The sequence below is a fragment of the Bubalus bubalis genome, chromosome 8 (genome assembly GCF_019923935.1).
Source record: "Bubalus bubalis isolate 160015118507 breed Murrah chromosome 8, NDDB_SH_1, whole genome shotgun sequence".
NCBI classification, from domain to species: Eukaryota; Metazoa; Chordata; class Mammalia; order Artiodactyla; family Bovidae; genus Bubalus; species Bubalus bubalis.
Window position 1 is genome coordinate 110,004,053 of NC_059164.1, and position 16,501 is coordinate 110,020,553.

The following is a 16,501-nucleotide window of genomic DNA, read 5'->3' on the forward strand; positions in this document are numbered from 1 at the left end:
TTCTAGATAAAATACCATGTTTGAGAACCTCACCTGTGGACTAAAATCCCTGAGACATATTTGTCAGGGAGACGTAGAAAGAAATTTAAATTGACAGAGAGTCAGGAGAGACTCAGCTTACTTCCCTTTGTAGAGCTGCTATCCAATTACTTTCCTTAGATACTGCAATTATTGGCAGATGGTGCACATTAATATATCTGGGTCTACCTTTGTATCTCAACATGATGCAGTTTTGGAGAAAATCAAGTGTATGAGCTCAAATTGGAGCCATTAAGCCTGGGTTTAAATCCCTTTATGCCCCTTCCTGGTTGTGTGACATTGGATGAATCATATTCCCTTTCCATAAAACGAAAATAGTAACACATGGCTTGTTTGAGAGGAGGCATCAGGGAATAACAGATATTACTACATATTATTAGTAATACGTAGTATTACTACATGTATCAGTTATAATTAATTAGACTGCATATAACAGACACGTTTATTCCTTTCACCTAAAAGGGGCCTGTAGGCAGTTAGCCCTGGGCTCATAAGGCAGCACCATGATGGTCAAGACCCCAGTCTCCTTTTATTCCGCTGCTACTCCATCCCCTCTGCAACTCACTCCAAGTTGACTACTCACTTTCCATTTTGCATTCCAGACAGTGTGAAGGAAGGGAGTGAAGAACACTGTGCCCCCATCCCTTCTTTAATTATAGTTCTTAGAGTCACACGCAACCCTTTGGCTTAAATCTCAGGAGACCAAATCTTGTTCAAAGAGGTTGGTGAATGCCATCTATTGGCTGCGGAGCATGTGCTCGGCTGAAAAGTAGTATTATTTTCTTAAAGATGGTGGGAGAAAGGACACCCAGAGGTATCTGGTTAAGCCCTGTCTCACTTTCGAAACTCTTGGCAGCTAACAAAATGGTCAATGCATTTCTTTTTTAGAGTCAAGGTTGTCACTGAACAACAGTGTCATTAATAAGGCAATAATGTTAGTCATATCAATATCTGATTATTAATCTAACAACTGCAGCTATTTTTTTTACCATGAGAATTATGACAGTATTAGAGAATATTTTATTGATGAGGACATATAACAAGAAAGAAGAAGTGACCACCTAATATCAAATGATGAATTATATTAGAAATTGGGATTTGAACCCGCTTCTCTTAATTGTAAGGAATCTTGTAAATTGAGCCTGTGATGCTTCACCAGGTTACCTTCTATAGGATAGGACATGAGCTGAAGGTTGCTGAAAAGAGAGAAACTGTAAGGAGTGTCTAAGTCATCATCCCAAAGGAAAATAAGAGTCCCCCAATAAAGAAACTATGCACAGCCAGAAGGAATAAAGCAATACATTCAACTATAATAGTATTTAGTAATATTATTCACAGTGTGATGCTGCATGTCATTAAGCTTGGAAGATTTTATTACTATCAACTGGAGCAGAAATTGGTAAAATAAATTGTGGATAGGAAATTCAACGCTCCATTAAAGTCTCAGTAATCCTAACCTATGATATTAAGTATATGTATATAGCACCTAATAAGTTCAGTTCTGTGCCACTTGAAAATATTTCCCTAATGTATTTCAGAACGCTCCTGTTTTTCCTTTTGTAGACTCCTGATTCTTTTTTGTGTGTTTATTCGTAGTTTTTCTCTTTTCTTCCCATAGTTAAACTCTAAGGTAAATTATATAGTGTATGAAGTGAAGTCGCTCAGTCGTGTCCGACTCTTTGCGACCCGTGGACTGTAGCCCACCAAGTTCCTCCGTCCATGGGATTCTCCAGGCAAGAATACTGGAGTGGGTTGCCATTTCCTTCTCCAGGGGATCTTCCCAACCCAGGGATCAAACCCAGGTCTCCCACATTGCAGGCAGACGCTTTAACCTCTGCGCCACCAGGGAAGCTGAATATATAGTGTATATTCAGCTGTTATTAATACATTTAGTTGCATTTTAAGTGAGTTTTTTAATTTTTTTGGTTGTCTCATAAACTATTATTAATTTGTGCTTTTTTCCCTAAAACTGTTTAAGAATTTAAAATGTATATGCACACTGCTGTATATAAGATAGATAAACAACAAGTACCTACTGTACAGCCCAGGGAACTGTATTCTATATCTTTCAATAACCTATAATGTAAAACAATCTGAAAAGGAACATATATGTATATATCACTGAGTCACTTTGCTGTATACCTGAAATTAACACAACATTGTAAACTAAAAATTAAGAAACGGTTAAAAATAATTTTAAACATTTACATTAAAAAAGCTAAAATGTAAAAGCACTGTATAACAGAGGCATAATACATATCTTCTAAAACCCAAAGATCTCTGCCTTAGATATCAAATATAAAGTTTTGACATTGAAAGATGTCTTTCATTTTCCAACCTTTGTAAGAAAAATTGGTAATTGAATACTACTTAAAAGAAATATAATGTCTGGATTATATATCTTGATATTACAGCTATGATTAATAGATTCATTCACTATTAGCAGTACATGTCATTATTGGCAATACATAATTAAGTATAATTTTCTATTATATGAAATTAATGTTATAATAATGTAATTTGATCAAAGGTATCTGGAAAAACATATGTTCTCTTTTTATTGTGATTTTAACAATTGCTTGAAAATCACAGGAAGGAGCATTGACCTTATTCCTCAGGATTTAGGAGACCTATAATATCTTTAAGTCTGTAGTTCTCAAATTATAACCTCCAAACCCAAAGATATTTCTAATCAATATAGCAGTGAGACTTTTGGAACTATATTCTGTATTCACAATAAGCCTAACAATTTTTTTACTCTAGTGATCATTAGACTACAATGTCTAAATAGGGTGAATACAAGATTCCTTCCTTTGGGCTGAAGTCATAAACTTAATATATTAGCTCTGGTTATTTCATGATGACTAGTAACATTTATTGATACTATAAGCATAAAAATATATGCTTAATATTTGTAAAAGATGGTTGCTGTGTGAAATCTTTTAGAACATTCTCAGGAAAATTGATAAAATACCGTCCAGGTATTAAAAATGCTTAGAAGTTGTTGCTATTTTCTTGCTCAAGTTATAATCTAATTTTCAGAATTAATACAATCAGTATATACTTCAGTAAACAACATAATTTAATATGCAACAGACTTTAGAGTCATATACAGAAAAAATGTCTGTATATGCTGGCTGAGGTTACGATAGCTGACTTTGGCTGTGTTAGTAGTTTTGTCTAATTTATTGTAAATGTTTTTATTTTCTAAGCCAAATACAGTGTGAATGTTTACATTTTATCTTTTTCTCAAAGATAACCTTCGGAGGCATACCTTTCTCTGGAAAACCAAGTTCCAGCAGTAGAAAGAACTTCAAAGGCTGCATGGAAAGCATCAACTACAACGGCATCAACATAACAGATCTGGCGAGAAGGAAGAAACTGGAGCCCTCAAATGTGGTAAGATTTTCCACCCCCATAATATCAGTTCCTAGAAAAATCAAAGAAATTTTGTTTTGTCTGGACTGTTAATGGACAACAGTATCATAGCATTTGTTATTAGGCTTGTGGGCTCCACTATATAAAACTAACTTTAGAGGTACCTGAAAATATGGAGATACTGAATGTATTCTAAGACTAGATACTGATTTTTGAGTTAAAATTACTATAAATAGTAAATCTGCTTCAGATGGGGCCTGGAATTTTAGCCCCGGAGTTTCTAGATTTCCCATTACAGAAGGACAATCATCCCAACTGTACAGTTCAGTTCAGCTCAGTTAAGTCTCTCAGTCGTGTCCGACTCTGCGATCCCATGAATCGCAGCACGCCAGGCCTCCCTGTCCATCACCAACTCCCAGAGTTCACACAGACTCACGTCCATCGAGTCAGTGATGCCATCCAGCCATCTCATCCTTTGTCATCCCCTTCTCCTCCTGCCCCCAATCCCTCCCAGCATCAGAGTCTTTTCCAATGAGTCAACTCTTTGCATGAGGTGGCCAAAGTACTGGAGTTTCAGCTTTAGCATCATTCCTTCCAAAGAAATCCCAGGGCTGATCTCCTTCAGAATGGACTGGTTGGATCTCCTTGCAGTCCAAGGGACTCTCAAGAGTCTTCACCAACACTACAGTTCAAAAGCATCAATTCTTCGGCACTCAGCCTTCTTCACAGTCCAACTCTCACATCCATACATGACCACTGAAAAAACCACAGCCTTGACTAGATGAACCTTTGTTGGCAAAGTAATGTCTCTGCTTTTGAATATGCTATCTAGGTTGGCCATAACTTTCCTTCCAAGGAGTAATCGTCTTTTAATTTCATGGCTGCAGTCACCATCTTCAGCAGCCCTTAAATCAGCAGCCTCATGTTTCCAAATGACACATTGTATAGAGTACTACATTTCTTGATGATGATGTAATTCAGTATTTAAAAATTTTAAAAGCCAGGAGCTTTATTAGTTTTTTTCATGTTTCCAAAGCTGATTCACTCAGATATATAAAGAAATAAACTTCTTGTCAAAGCTCTAAACATACTAAGTATTATGCAATTCAATAAAGATGGATTAGATTGGATAGTGAAGTCTGTGACTCAGAAACTCACAGTGGTCCTGGCTCTGGTGTGTGTGTTTCCAAGTTGAACTATTTCAAAGTGAAAGTGTAGTCTGTCAGTCTCGTCAGACTCGTTGTGACCCCTGGACTGTAACCCACCAGGCTCCTCTGTCCGTGGAATTTTCTAGGCAAGAACACTGGTGTGGGTTGCCATTTGCTCCAGAAACTTATAAATCTGGTATGTGGGTTCCTTCTGGTTCTGCAAGAACAGGAGTTTCTTCAGTCCCAAAGTTCAATGGGAAGATCCTGGGAATCCAGATATCCATGTATTTGGAAGTCAGTGGGAGTAGAAAATGTCATGAGTGTTTGTACAATGTTCTGACTTTGATGGATTTGTTATCCAAAATTTGAGCCTGGGGTTTTCATAAAATGAGGGGACAAATGAAAATGCCCAGTGAATAAACAGGAGTTCTGGTTGGATATAAGAAACTATAAAATAATTTATTGTTTAGTCTCTAAGTCATGTCCAACTCTTTGTGACCCCATGGATGTAGTCCACTAGGCTCCTCTATCCATAGGATTTCCCAGGCAAGAATACTAGAGTGGGTTGTCATTTCCTTCTCTAGTGGATTTTCTTGACCCAGGGATCAAACCCATGTCTCCTGCATTGCACAGGCTTATTCTTTATCGCTGAGTCACCAGTGAAGCTCATAAAATAATAGTTGAATGTAGAATGTTTTTACTGATTATTTTTCTTAAATTAATGATGAATTTATACTAACAGTTAAAAATTGAACTTTGGTGACATGTTCTTATAAGATATTGACTGTAGGGAAAAATAATAGCTCCATGTATAGGTAAAAGGTACTGTGTGAGACCTGTTACCTTTATGATACTCTAAGAGCAATACTACAAGGGAGATGTTGTCATAAACATTTTGTAGATGAAAACTGAGATTTAACTTAGAAAAATAACTTTCCAAGGTAACGCATATGAGTGGGAAACAAAGATTGTGGATTCACAGTATACAGTCCCAAGGTCATAGTCTCTTTCCATGCTGTGTCATTTCTTATCTAGAGCAGTATTTATATACATATACATATACATATATATATATATATATATATGTTATTTTAAGCTTTGGATAAAATGGCATCAGAATCCTTTTGTTTCCTCAGAAATTATCACCTAAGACAGAAAGATGCAGAACCCAAATCATCATAATACCCTTCCCATTATTTACACCTTTAAGAAGAAGTAAAGTGTTATTTCTGCCCCAAACCTCCCAGTTGGTCCTCACATGTATCCATTAGGTTCTCAAACTACAGAGAATTGCACACTGGAGACTCATTCCAAAGTCAACTTTTACCACAATATATTGTTGCTTATAAATGGTATTTTAAGCTGAATAACAAAGACATTTTAAAAAGCCTGAATTATCTATAATTACATTTGTTAAAATGGAAGGAGCAGACACAAAAAAGGCTTTTAAACAAAAATAAACATGTGTATTAAAAGGTTTAGGAAGCGTAGAGGCAGGCAGGACATTTGGCAAGTTGCTCTACGAAAGCAAATATTTACAGAGGAGAATTGCTTTTGAAGATGTCGGATGCTAATATTTCTGTGTAAGTGGCTCAGCACTTATCCTGCACCGTTCTCCTTATACATACCCATTTCCTCATTAAATGTTGACTCCAGAATCAGCACCATCACTCAGAACTTTTCACTTTGCTGGAAGACAGTCTCCACAACACAGGCAAGTGGTCAGTTATGACATGTCAGTTTTTGTGCATAAGCAGCTCTTTTCATCAGGAAATGTAAGCCTTTAAAAACAGTCATCTAATCATCTGTGAAGATACAGGGCTTCCGAGGTGGCCCTAGTGGTAAAGAACCTGCCTGCCAATGCAGGAGGCCTAAGAGATGCTGGTTTGATCCCTGGGTGGGAAAGATCCCCTGGAGGAGGAAATGGTGACCCACTCCAATATTCTTGCCTGGAGAACCCCATGGACAGGGGAGGCTGGAGGGCTGCAGTCTACGGGGTCACAAAGAGTTGGACATGACTGAAGCGACTTAGCATGCATGCACATGCCGGTGCAGCACAGATTTAATTTGAATATTAATTGGGGGGTCTGCCTAACTTAGGTTAAATGGTTAATGTACTAAAATGGAAGAACTATGCCTCTGGGGATAAGTATGTGGTGGTGTTTAAGGAAACAGTAAATAAAAAAATGCCTTCAAATCATATTCCTCAAGGTATAGTGGAATTAAAAAAAAAGATGGCAAAAAATGTAGATTTTTTTCATATCTTTAAAAGGAAGGCACTTAGATACTAGAATATAAAATTCAGTGTATCTGAATAATCAGATTTCTTTGTACCAAATAGAGGAAGCATGAGGGGGAGAAGGAAGCTTCAATTAACAGTTTCCTTTTCCTTTTGTACATTCATGTCACTGTTTCTGAAAGCATTAATGTATTATGATATATGCACATTTCATGGGAATGTAAATGAGAGTTTGCGTTGAATAACAAAATAATCTGTTGTTCTGTTGCTCAGTCTTGTCTGACTCTTTGCAACCCCATAGACTGCAGCATGCCAGGCTTCCCTGTCCGTCACCATCTCCCAGAGCTTGCTCAAACTCATCTCCATTGAGTCAGTGATGCCATCTAACCATCTCATCTTCTGCCGTCCCCTTCTCCTCCTGCCCTCAATCTTTCCCAGCATCAGGGTCTTTTCTAATGAGTCGGCTCTTCCCTTTAGGTGGCCAAAGTATTGGAACTTCAGCATCAGTCCTTCCAATGAATATTCAGGGTGATTTCATTTAGGATGGATTGGTTGGATCTCCTTGCAGTCCAAGGGACTCTCAAGAATCTTCTCCATCACTACAGTTCAAAAGCACCCATTCTTTGGTGCTCAGCTTTCTTTATGGTCTATCTCTCATACCCATATGACTACCGCAAAACCCATAGCTTTGACTAACTAGTTAATATTAATTCATGTATATTAGGTACGGGGATAAGACTCAAGAATATTTGCCCCATCCTAGTTTAATAAACAGCAACCAAGAGATCATCATTCCCAGTGAGACTAGATTTATATATTAATAAATAATTGACCAAGGCCATCCAAAAGAAAACAGAGGCATCTCTTCTCTAGCTAATATACCGTCAGTTGTGGGGGAGAAGGAAGCAGCTCTTTGCTTTCTTCAGAAAGCCCAGTGGTCCACTCCCAAGCCCACCACACAGGATGTATCCATTTCATAGCCAGCCCATTACACCAGGCTGTCAGTCTGTCAAATCCATCATGCAAGGTGCTTGTATGAATCCCTCAGTCTGATAGCCAGCTGCTGAACTCTGTTAGCTACAGCAGAAAGGACATGCCAGGACATCTCCTTTCAAGGACACATGAATCTGTGTCACATGACTGCACATGGGAATTGCACACAGCTCAAGCTCTGCTTTGAAATGTGTACAGCTCTCACTTGGTCAGCTGTCTTACATGGGTGCTTGTTTTATTCTACATTTTCCTCAAAGCATGCCCTTCTGTCTTCCAGGGAAATTTGAGTTTCTCGTGTGTGGAGCCTTACACCGTACCTGTCTTTTTCAACGCTACCAGTTATCTGGAGGTGCCCGGACGGCTTCACCAGGACCTGTTTTCGGTTAGCTTCCAGTTCAGGACTTGGAACCCCAATGGTCTCCTGCTTTTCAGTCATTTTGCAGATAACTTGGGCAACGTGGAGATTGACCTCACTGAGAGCAAAGTTGGTGTTCACATCAACGTCACGCAGACCAAGATGAACCAGATAGACATTTCGTCAGGTCAGTGAATCTATTCGATGTTCGTGCCTGAAACTGCTGTTGTGATTTCCACAGCTAGCGTTATGTTTTTACTTTGTTGTTGGCACACTCTCGTGATTATATTTGGATTCAGACTCGGAGATCTTTCCTTGGCTTCCCTGAGTGCAGACTGAATGAGGGAAACTTAGAAACGCTGAGCGGATGAGGGTAGGCGAGGAAGAAAGTCGGTTGGGACTGTCTTGACAGGACTGAAATCCTTTCCTTTTTACAAATGCTAATCCCTCTTGCATTGAGCAGTGGATATTCCTCTAAGATCATATGTTCAAAAACAAAGAATAATTGTTTTATTAACATAAGAGTGCTTGGTATCTTTTGAGTTTATGGACATTCACATTCCTTTTACTATGAGTAATAAGGTTGCGTTGATGTAAATTATGACTTTAAAGGTAAGTTCTACTGCTTGAATCAAAAGCTCAATGTGGTCTTCTAAATGTATGCAAAGTATTAGGGGGAAAAAAAAGGGAAATGAGTACAAAGAAGAATGACAAGAGATAAGGATCAACTGAAGGAAGACTGGCCTGGCTAAGTAGAGTGATTTTTAAACTTGACAGTATAGTGGCAGAATAAACGGAGACTTAGGTAATATTGTTGTTATTTGAATAAACTGGTCGGCCTTGGAATAGTCCTTGAATATGATGGCACAAAGAAAGATGATATTGCCAAACGAGATATCATAAACAAAGAAAATGATATCTTGTATGGGACTGAAAAATAGTAAAAAAAAAAAAAAAAAAAACACAAATCATCAAATTTCTCTAGATGTTTCTTGAAAGCAGTGTTTTAAGTAAGTACTTCAATTCTAAGTAATGAACTACTTAGAATTGGAAGATGGGAGGAAAAAGAGTATTTTCGGAGCCCCTAGTACAGATGTACCAAATACTGTGAGAGAAAGTTCCTAACAGAAGGCTCAACTGTGTGACTGTGAGCTCTGATTTCTAAATATTCTGTGTTCATTTGTGACACTATTATGATTGGGTCCATCTCATTTCTCTTGTATGCTATCAGCTACTTGAAGGCAGAGACCATGCCCCTGCACGTAGAGCAATGCCTGTAACATAAGAGATGCTCCAGGAATGTTTGCTGAAGTCAGCACTGTGGCTCCATGAACTAGTGTTTACAGAATATCTCCTGCTTGAGGATATGTGCCTTTTCATACAACAGGCTGTGTGTTTTTGTATGAGCTGGCTGTGTGGTCTATTACAGAAAAGGACTCAAGGAAGACAAGGAAGCATTATGTCACAGGTGTATCTGAATAATTGAAATCAAAAGCTCTTGTAAAATACCTAGATATTTATTTTTTCATTTTTTGCATTGTTAGTTTTGCTTTTTCTCCAAAAGCTTATAGTGAAAATGACTGATCACCATATTTTATCACTGCATCTCAGTATAAATTCATGTGGAGAGAGTTAGAGCAAATAGAATTTATCTGGAGAGACCAGAATAGCACATAAAACAAATACACATACAAATATTTACCACCGTTGAAAAACTCCCCATTAGATTCTGTTAAAATTGATGTTTAGGCATTTCTAATGCCTAAACATATAAAAATACAAGATGAAGTCCGCCCTCCTGGAAATCGCTGAGAAAACCCAAACTCCTGGTGGTTTTCCATGTAACAAGTACCATTAGAATTAAAAGAATAGGATCTTAAACATAGTAATCAATAAACATTTGCTAATTTAATGTCTAATTTAGGACCCCTGCTGCTGCTGCTGCTGCAGCTAAGTCGCTTCAGTCGTGTCCAACTCTGTGCAACCCCATAGACTGCAACCTACCAGGCTCCTGCATCCATGGCATTTTCCAGGCAAGGGAACTGGAGTGGGGTGCCATTTCCTCCTCCAATGCATGAAAGTGAAGAGTGAACGTGAAGTCACTCAGTTGTGTCCGACTCTTAGTGACCCCATGGACTGCAACCTACCAGGCTCCTGCATCCATGGCATTTTCCAGGCAAGGGAACTGGAGTGGGGTGCCATTGCCTTTTCCGAATTTAGGACCCCAGGATACTCTAAATTAGTTTAAAATGTGTTTATTAAAATATAATAAACAAAGGAATACAATATACAGCTACTAATTTACCTTAATGTGTGTGTATGCTCAATTGCTCAGTCATATCCAACTTTTGTTACCCCACGGACTGTAGCCTGCCAGGCTCCTCTGTCTATGGGATTTTTTGGCAAGAATAGTGGAGTGGGTTACCATTTCCTCATAAGTTTCCTTAAATAGGATAAAAGTAAACTTTAGATGTTTTTGTTAATTTATCTTAGAATCTGTGCAAATTAAGGAAAACAAAATTTGATATTTGAATTTTTCTGTAGTCTCATTGCTATATAGTCCATTGAAATATTTACATTTCAAAGATTTCCTTTTTTCCCATACATAGAGTACACTGATATTTGCTTTTAACAAAGGATAATTGTTCTGTGTTATATCTACCCTATTCTTTATATGAAGTATAGTTGATTTTTATTATTGTGTTAGCTTCAGGCTTCAGGTATATAAGAAAGTGATTCATATATTTATATATATATATATGTGTATTTCTTTTTTAGAATATTTTTCCATATAGGCTATTATAAGATATTGGATATAGTTCCCTGTGCTATACAGTTAATCTTTATTGCTTAGCTATTTTATGTATAGCAGTGTGTTTATTAATCCTGTACTATTAATTTATCCCCCCCCCCTTTTTTTCCCTTTGGTAACCGTAATTTTGTTTTCTATATCTGTGAGTATATTTCTGTAAATAAGTTCATTTGTATTTTTTTAGATTTCAGATATAAGTGATATCATATGATATTTTCTTTTTCTGTCTGACTTAGTATGATCATTTCTAGGTCCAGCCATGTTGCTGCAGATGGCATTATTTCATTCATTTTCATGGCTGAGTAACATTTAATTGTGTCTATATACCACATACTCTTCATCCCTTCATCTGTCAGAGGACATTTAGGTTGCTTCTGTGTTTTGGTGATTGTAAATAGTGTTGCAGTGAACACTGGGGTGCATATGTCTTTGGGATTTAGAGGTTTTGTCTTTTCCAGATAAATGCCAAGAGGCGAGATTGCTGGATCACATGGTGGTTCTATTTTTAGTCCAGAGCCTGTCCTAACTATTTTTAGTTTGTTGAGGAACCTTCCCATTGTAGCTGCACCAGTACCCAGTCCCACCAACTGTGCAGAAGGGTTCCCTTTTCTCCATGCCTCTTCAGCACGTATTATTCACAGATTGTTTGATGATGGCCTTTCTGACTGGTGTGAGGTGATAATTCATTGTTGTTTTGATTTGCATTTCTCTAATAATTGGTGATGTTAAGCATCTTTCCATGTGCCTGTTGGCCATCTGTCTTTGGAGAAATGTCTCTTTAGGTCTTCTGTCCATTTCTTGATTGGGTTGTTGTTTTGATATTGAGTTCTATGAGCTATTTGTTTATTTTGGAAATTAAGCCCTTGTCAGGTATGCTGTTTGCCATTATTTTCTCCTATTCTATAGGTTGTCTTTTCATTTTATTTATGGTTTCCTTTCCTGTGTAAAAACTGGTAAGTTTAATTAGGTCTCATTTGCTTATTTTTGCTTTTATTTCTTTTGCCTGGGGAGATTGAGCTAAGAACATATTACTGCAATTTATGTCAGAAAAGGCTTTGCCTATGTCCTCTTCTAGAAGATTTATGGTATCATGTCATATTTAAGTCTTTAAGCCATTTTGAGTTTATTTTTGTCATGATGTATACTTAAATTTCCAATACGCGGTATTGTTAGCTAAAATCACCACGCAGTACATTAGATTCCCCCGGACATTTTCGTCTCCTTACTGAAAACTGGTACCCTCTGACCAATATACAGCAAGCCCCTGGAAACCACCATCATTCTACTCTTTGATTCTATGGCTTCTAGTTCAAGATTCTACATGTAAGTGAGGTCATATAGTATCTATCTTTCTCTGACTTGTTTCGTTTAGCACAGCATCCTCCAGGTTCAAATGATTTTGACCAAAACAATGAGAAAGCATTTTATATCATACTCAATACCTACTGAAACAAAGTTTTCATGAAATATAATTTACCTTATGTTTTAATGTGCTCTCATAATTTTGTTGTTTTCTCTTCTGTTGCTCTTCAATTAAAATTACCATGATCCACTAAGTAATTTCATGACCTAAAAACAAGCTGCAACCCATAATTAGAAAAACACTGACCTATGGACTGGTCTTCTCATTTGAAGAGTTGGGATTTTTTAAAGTTCTAATTACCTGAGAGTATTTATGCCATCAATTCATAATGGAAAACTCAATGTATCTTCCAGAAACAATATTATAATATTGTAACAGTAGTAAGAGAAAAAGTATTCCTGTGTATTATTGTCTGATACATAGCCAAACAAAACACACACACACACACAGACACACAAAGAATCTGAATACTATTTGAAATAAAGTTTTTAATTGCAAAATGCATCAATTTTATGCCCTAATTACAAATAGATGCTTAGAATACACTATAAAGTTTTCATCTGCCCTGTTAATAAGGTGATGGAAAGTGGTTTAGCATTTATATGGAGAAAGGAACATGATTTCTGTTAATGACCTTTCTCACCTATTGAAGAAAAAATCAATTTCTATCCATGAAAACAAAACCTTTTAGAAGAATCATTCAGAATATGCCCTCCTCCTAAATCAACTGTTTGCTAAGTTGAAGTGTTCAAACCTCATTGTTTTGTTTATGAAGAGAGTGCAAGCATGAGTGCGTGCTAAGTCGCTTCAATCTTGTCTGACTATGTGTGACCCTATGGACTGTAGCCCACCAGACTCCTCTGTCCATGGGATTCTCCAGGCAAGAATACTGGAGTGGGTTGCCATGCCCTCCTCCAGGGGATCTTCCTGACCCAGGGATCGAACCTGGGTCTCTTGAATTGCAGGCAGATTCTTTACCATCTGAACCACCAGGAAAGCCCCACATTGCTTCAATTATCGAATGGCTTCTTAACATCCACACCGCTTCAGAAACTTGTCCTCAGTAAACATCAGCTCTGTATTCCTGTCTCCAAAGGGAAACTTCCTGGGGCCTTGCTTTATTTCTGTTTTGCAGGGGAATTTCCTCTGCAAACCTTTGATAAATTTCCATTTGGGTCCTTTAAGGGAAAGTATCTTAGTCCACCCAAACTGCCATAACAAAATCTGTTAACTATGTCATTTTTACACACACACACACACACACACATTTCTCATAGTTCTGGGGGCTGGAAGCCTGAGATCAGGGTGCCAGTCTGGTCAAGCTGTGGTGAGAGTCTTCTTCCTGGTTGCAGACTGCAGACTTCTTGCTATGTTCTCGTGAGGGAGTTGGACCATAAAGAAGGCTGTGTGTGTGCTAAGTCACTTCAGTTGTGTCTGACTCTTTGCAGCCCTATGCAGTGTAGCCCACCAGGCTCCTCTGTTCAAGAGATTCTCCAGGCAAGAACACTGGAGTGGGTTGCCATTTCCTTCTCCAGAGGCTCTTCCTGACCCAGGGATCAAACCCACCTCTCTTTATGTCTCCTACATTGACGTGCTGAAGAATTGATGCTTTCGAATTGTGGTACTAGGAAAGACTCTTGAAAGCCCCTTGAACAGCAAGGAGATCAAACCGGTCAATCCTAAAGGAAATTAACCCTGAATATTCATCAGAAGGACTGATGCTGAAACTGAAGCTCCAATACTTTGGCCATCTGATATAAAGAGGTGTCTCATTATATAAGAGCCTGATGTTGGGAAAGATTGAAGACAAAAGGAGAAGAGAGCAGTAGAAGATAAGATGTTTAGATAGCATCGCTGACTTGATGGACATGAATTTGAACAAACTCTAAGAGATGGTAAAGAACAGGGAAGCCTGGTGTGCCACAGTCTACAGGGTCGCAAAGAGTCGAACATGACTTAGTGATTGAACAACAGCAACAACAAGCATGTGGTAAAAGGGATGATCTGTGCTGTCTTCTTTATAAGAACTCTAATCCCATTCCTGAGGGCTCCTCCCTGCTGACCTGAGCACCTATCAAAGCCACATCTACTAATACTGTCATTCTGAGCATTAGGATTTCAACACATGAATTTCAACACACATCCAGACCATAGCCTAAGGAATAGACATTTTCTTGGCTTTGTGCATAGCTGGGAAATGTGCTGGCAAATACTGGCGAGTTCCCAGTTCAATCTCAGCACATGCATTTCCCCAGGACTGCTCCTGGCACTGTCTATTACAATTAGAATATCTCTTCTCTTGATTTTACAAACATTTGAAAATGTAGTTAGTATATTAATATTTGGAAGAATTGATCCATATACCAATTTCTAAGTTCAGTGATAATTTGCATCATGAGATTTATTTTTCCTCACATAAGAAAAAAAAAAGTGCTATTCATTCATGTCCAACTCTTTCAGACCCGTGGACACTAGCCTCCCGGGCTTCTCTGTCCGTGGAATTCTCCTGTCAAAAATACTGCAGTGGACAGTCATTCCATTCTCCAAGGATCTTCCTGTCCCAGGGATAGAGCCCAGGTCTCCCACATTGCACACAGATTCTTACCATCTGAGCCACGAGGGAAGCCTCAAGGAAAAATGGTTGTTTATAATATTTTTATGTTTTAAGTTATTGAGAATTGATTTTCAGCTCTGTAATTTCAAACTCCATATAATTTTATAGTTTTCTTAAAATAAATTTCTGTAACTCAAAAATTAAGTAATGTTTAGGCATTACTTCACATACTTTAAGTGATTTATTTTACATTGTCTTATAGCAAAATGGAGCATTATTTGATAATATATATTATATTCCTTAATTCAAATTTAAGCCATAGTTTTTTAGAAGCTGAACATATTAGAAGTCTTTGCATATCCTTTAATTAAATTTGAGTCATGATGATTCAGGCTTCCCTCGTGGCTCAGCTGGTTAAAAATCTGCCTGCAATGCGGAAGACCTGGGTTCGATCCCTGGGTTGGGAAGATCGCCTGAAGAAGGGAATAGCTATTCACTCCAGTATTCTGGCCTGGAGAATTCCATGGACTGTATAGTTCATGGGGTTTCAAAGAGTCGGACATGACTGACTCTCAGTAAAGATGTACATTGATATATTATCACAGTATATATTTAATAATAAAAGTAATTGAAAACAAGTAAATATTTTCTTGAAGAGGTTATTTTAAAGAGCACATCCTTATGTGGAATACTATTATGTCATAAGAAATCATGTTTCTCAAAAATCCTATAACAATTGGAAAACATAGTGAATAAGTGTGTTTACAAAAATTATGTAGAATATAACCTCAATATTATTATTTTTATAAATGTATGGATAACTAGAAAAGAGATATGAATGAAATAAATCTGGATAATACTAACTGCTGCTGCTGCTGCTGCTGGTAAGTCTCTTCAGTCGTGTCCTACTCTGTGCGACCCCATAGACGGCAGCCCACCAGGCCCCTGGAGAATTCCATGTACAGAGGATCCTGGTGGGTTATAGTCCATGGGGTCGCAAAGAGTCAGATGCAACTGAGTGAAAATTTCTATATGTATAGTTCTACTAAAAAATATCTAAAAAAATAAGAAGTTTCTACTTTCGGATGGTTTTCTAGATACATAAAATGTTTGAGGAAAACAGAAATTCATCATTTAGGATGCTGACGACAAAATACGGCTCTGAGTTCTTGGAAACGAGGGAGCCCGAGGAAGGTTGATGGGTGAAGTGTTGTGCTCATTTTAATTAGGAGCTTAGATGTGTGCTAGGAGAGCATATCTCCCCTGTTTAGCAAAAACCAAAAGCGAGATGGATATAGAGCTATAAATATAGATCACCTTGGATATACCTACAACACAGATGGCTGATTTTATTCTCCCAAGTTCACAAGTAGACTTGCTGTGAGAATCACCTGGTACCCAGTAAAAAGCTTTTGAGTTAACAGTGTGTTGCTCCCAGGTAGTGTCACCTAACTGACTTTTTATTATATTTCAATTCCCAAAGTGGCTGTGCTATCATCATGCCAGCTGAGTGGAAATCTACCTTGAATTATATTTCAATGCATGCTGGTGCATTTTCACATCAATAGACACATTATATTCCAACATGAAAGAAAAAAGAGGCTGGGAGGAAAGTTTTGT

General features: G+C 37.8%; 1 protein-coding gene across 1 annotated transcript in view; it reads left to right on the forward strand.

Moving 5' to 3' along the window:
• CNTNAP2 (contactin associated protein 2) overlaps positions 1 to 16,501 on the forward strand; it is a 2,308,807-nt gene that overhangs the window by 1,013,933 nt on the left and 1,278,373 nt on the right. The window contains exons 7-8 of the mRNA XM_025292067.3: positions 3,295 to 3,438; positions 8,075 to 8,339. Of these exons, the coding sequence (XP_025147852.3) occupies positions 3,295 to 3,438; positions 8,075 to 8,339 (409 nt within the window). The remainder of the gene's footprint in view (positions 1 to 3,294; positions 3,439 to 8,074; positions 8,340 to 16,501) is intronic.